At 40.0% G+C, this 4,367-nt stretch overlaps 1 protein-coding gene across 2 annotated transcripts in view; it reads right to left on the reverse strand.

Moving 5' to 3' along the window:
• The window catches only part of SOGA3 (SOGA family member 3), a 41,007-nt gene extending 40,668 nt beyond the window's left edge, over window positions 1-339 (reverse strand). For both annotated transcript variants that reach the window (XM_044676946.1, XM_044676945.1), the window contains exon 1: window positions 21-339. In XM_044676946.1, coding sequence (XP_044532881.1) covers window positions 21-339 — 319 coding nt within the window. The remainder of the gene's footprint in view (window positions 1-20) is intronic.
• Between the last annotated feature and the right edge of the window lie 4,028 nt (window positions 340-4,367).

Below are 4,367 nucleotides of genomic sequence, written 5' to 3' on the forward strand. Positions count from 1 at the left end.
TCCTCCAGCTCCCCCCCCACCTCCTCCTCCCCGAATGCCAGTGGGAGTCACTAGGCGACTGCTATTGGACTTTGATGCTTGCTGTTGCTGCTGCTGCTGCTGAAGCTGCTGCTGCCGGGCAGAGTTGAGTTTGGTGCCTGCCCCTACTGGGGACCTGGCGGCTGTGGCTGCCTGTCGGACTGTACTGTCCCGGGGTCTGGCCGGTGACTGAGCTCTCTGCTGCTTTCTGCTGCTGCCCTCTGGATGTAGGCGAGGCTCCGCGGTGGCGGCAGCGGCAGCTGCTGCAGCTGCAGCGGCAGCGGCAGCTGGGGCAGCGCCCCTGACAGGTAGCTGATTCATGGCTGGCCGCTGATGGTTTATCTAGACCCACAATCCCAGAAGGGAAAGAGCGATTTTCACCACCCGATGATCTTCCTTCTTAACCATCGCCATCACCAATGATTGCCTTTAAAACTGAGAGAGAAATAGAAGACAAACTTATGCTTGTCTTGATTGTTTATTTAGACCAAAAGGATTCTCTCCTTTTGGAGAGGTCGCTAAGTGAATAATGATGCTTGGGAGGTACTTAATACAAATGTGCTTTTCTCTTAATAGAGGAAAATGGCAAGTTTTGCTCCTGAGAACAGTATTGGGTCATGCCAACTCAACTTTCATTTTAGGGATGTACTGTCATTATTACCCTTCATGCCAGGATTATTAAGACTCAGAAATCTAGGTAGGGTTCTATTTAGGTTACAATGGTTATTTTCAAAAGAACCAGAGATATCATGTGGAAACCATTTAAAATTTTATAGTTAGGGACTTGAGTCTGAACAAGCAAGGACAGGAGAAAGAGAAGGAATGAGAAAATGGGAGGAAGGAAGCAAGGAAAAGGGAGAGCATAATTAAGTCCAAGAGAGAGGAAAAAGAAGAGGAGAAAGAAAAGAAAGGATGAGAAAAATAAACATAACAATAATGATGATGATAGATGTACAAAAATATTAAACAATTACAAATTTTTGTGTTTTGGTTGATATAAAAATATTTATCCACAATTCAAGTATTTTTAAAGCATAGTAGAGTCAACACTGACTTTCCTTTGAAAAAGGAAGAAAGCAGTTGAGTGAGCGGAAAAAAGTAACAGATTGGGTGTTCAGAGCTTGATTCTATCTCAAGTTTGGCCAATTATAAACTTCATAACCTTGGGCAAGACCTTTGCCTTTTGTGTTGCTTGGTTTTCTCATTTGTAAAATGAAGGCGTTCAACTAAATAATTTGTAAAGTCTTAGAATTTACAACTGGAAGGGACCTCAAAAATCATCTCTAAATCAAATATCATTTTACAGATGAAGGATCCAAGGCCCAAAGAGTTTTAATGTTTTCCCACAATCACACAGATATTAAGCAAAAGATTTTGAATTTGCATTTAGTTTTTCTGATTCCAAACTCAAAGCTCTTTCTGAATTCTCTGTGGCCTATTGTCTAGCTTTAAAAAAAATCTACAAGGTGGTTGTAAAAATACTAGAGAATTATTGATACTAGTTTCTTATGATTTCAGAACTTGAGACTATCTGTAACATAGACACTATATTTTAAAAACTTTAAAACTTAAATAAAGTTGATTTTCATTTAACTTGCAATCCTAATATTTCCACTGTCTCTAAGAGCTGCCACTTCAATTCAGAACATTGTTTTTTTGAGGTAGTCTCAACATGGAGACTTACACTGTCACAGGATAAGCTTTCTTCAAATTCATAGGACCTATCAACTTTTATTCCACTAGGACAGGGTTAGTTCTCTACTACAATAATATATCATTGTAATAGCTTGCATTTATATAATATTCTGATAAGCAGCAAGGAATTGTATATAGTTTATTGTACATAGTTTCTAGGTTTAGAGTCAGGTAGACCTGGATTTATGTTCCACCTCTAGCCTTTACAAGATATACCACGAACAAATTATTTAACCTTTCTCAGCCTCAGACAATAAATGATACACACTACAGTCCTTGTTCTATCTGTGTAATTTAAGTTATAAAACACATTCCTCACAACTCTTTGAGTAAGAAACTTTTTACAGGAGAAGAAAGTAAGGGATAGAGAAGTTGTGACTTCATTTAAAATGAAACTCCAAAACAAATTCAGAAAATTATTGTGTTTTTCAAGGCCAACTGTATTCTAGAAAATAAGACCAGTAGAATTTGTTTACATTATATTATTTCCAGTGATCCTAATGATAATTTTAGCCTACATGGGATAATCACCACTCATTTTCAGTCCTTATCCTACACAGAGAATATTATCCTATCCCTTTTTCCTCTGGGAAATAATAAAACAACCTCCATGTTACATTTGAGATAATATGTTTGGCCAGTAATAGCAAACATTCTACATTCTAGCAGGCAATTAAATCTTTATTTACATGAATAAATTTGTAATTCATATGAATACTTGCATTTAGATACCTGACATATTTATATTTTGCACACAAATGAATATAAATGCATTTAAAGTACCAAATTTCAAAATTCTTTCTTGGCCCTCAGTTAATTTTTTTAGGTGTGCTGATTCTGTGGAAAATTGAAATAAAATTTCTGGAATTTTCTAGACAAAGGACTGTACTTCTGAGAATATTCATCATTCTGAACTTCCTGTATCTTAGGAAAGAATGACTCAGGAGCACAGAAAAGAAGTCCTGATTCAGTCTGGCAAGGTTAGGTTCCATTCTATGTTCTCCCTGAAAATTAGATTAAGGAATTTTCTGCATTAGAAAATGTCAGTTGACAATATTGGGGTTACCAGCAATATTGAGGTTCCTCCACCTCCCAAGGGAAGCATCTAAAAATGAATGCAGGAAGAATGCAATGAATTGGCAGAAAGTTCCCAAGTATTAACTCCTCCTAATAGGGGAGGAACTCTACTCTAGCTACTCTGGTTTCTGCATATAGTCCATATGTTATGTCAACATCCTTTTAGCATTCTACATATCGTTTTATTTATCTTCTTCCAGTATTTTAACTATAATTCTCCTCTGCCAATATTCAGTATTCAACAATTTGAGTCAGTATTGCACTTCAGAGTTAGTAGATACCCACCCCCAAGAAAATAGAGAACAAAGAAAACGTTGAGGAAAGTTGAGTCTCAATTCGCTTTCTCCATCTTCACCCCGAATTCTAGTTCGTCCCATATATGAAAGCCTTCCTGAAATTTCATTGCATCAGTCACTGGAAAGAGACCAATAGAACTAAGTTGGGTTATAATTCCAGTAAGAACTTAGAGGTCGACCTTATGTTTGCTTCTAACTGGCACGGACATCTAGAATCCAGGGCACATTTGGCAGGTCACCATTTGACTGCAGTCTGCCCTGCTGCTTTCTGCCCAGAAACAATGTCCCAGCCCACTAACTCAGCACCACACGGAGGCGACCAGTTTGCTATCACGTGGTTGTCATAAAGTGACAGAACATCGCTTCCCCTTCAAGCTTTTCTTATGGAAATCTCTGTCCAAAAAACCAAGAGAGTAGTCGGAAAAACAAAAGGCACTAACAAATAACCACAGCAACAAGAACAAAAACTCAATTCTTCTCAAACACACAGGTTTCATCTGCCTGCTAGGCTCCCTCATCAGAAATTCGAAATTTTACACTAAGAAGCATTTACTTCACACACAATTGACCTGCCCGGTTTGGAAGGATGCGAGTCTCCAGCTCCGTTTAGAAAAAAAAAAAAAAATGCAAAAAACTCAAATCTTCCTGGAATACTAGGGGAAGGTTTGTAGTGGACCCGCTCTTAAAAAGTAGAGAGGAAAGTTCAGTTTCTGGGCATAGATCCGTTCTCGTGGTTCCCTCCCTCACCCAGCCTCCGAACAATGGCGTTAATGTTAGGTGGTGTGGGCGGTGGCAGCAAACAATCTAACGAGCTAGCGTTCATTACTCACCAAGGATGCCAGCTGTCTGGCTGCTGTTTCCTAGATGCATCCACCCGAGGTACCAAGTGGGACCAGGATCGCCTCAGAAAGTGCAATAGAATTCAGGAGCTGACCTCACCAGGCTTGACTGAAGAGGGAAGTACTGACTGAAGAGAGAAGGAAGAAAGGAGAAAGCAAAGCAAAGAAGGGGGAAATAGTCCAGGGAGGCACTACGTCTTGAGAAGCCACGCCCAAGGCTGGACCAGCGAGATCCACTCCCAACATCCCTTCGGCGTTTACTTGCACGTGGCTGCAGATAACAAAGCCAATAGAAAAAAGAGGGCTTTGCTCATCCTTATCAATGCGGAGGCAAGGATTTTCTCTCTGGTTCAGCCCTCCCCAGGGAGCCTCGTTCTTCTCCATCAATTATTTATTTGCACTTTCCTATGAAGGCAGACTTGAACCGCCAGCGGAGCCGTGA

The sequence above is a fragment of the Gracilinanus agilis genome, chromosome 4, assembly GCF_016433145.1.
Source record: "Gracilinanus agilis isolate LMUSP501 chromosome 4, AgileGrace, whole genome shotgun sequence".
Lineage (NCBI taxonomy): Eukaryota > Metazoa > Chordata > Mammalia > Didelphimorphia > Didelphidae > Gracilinanus > Gracilinanus agilis.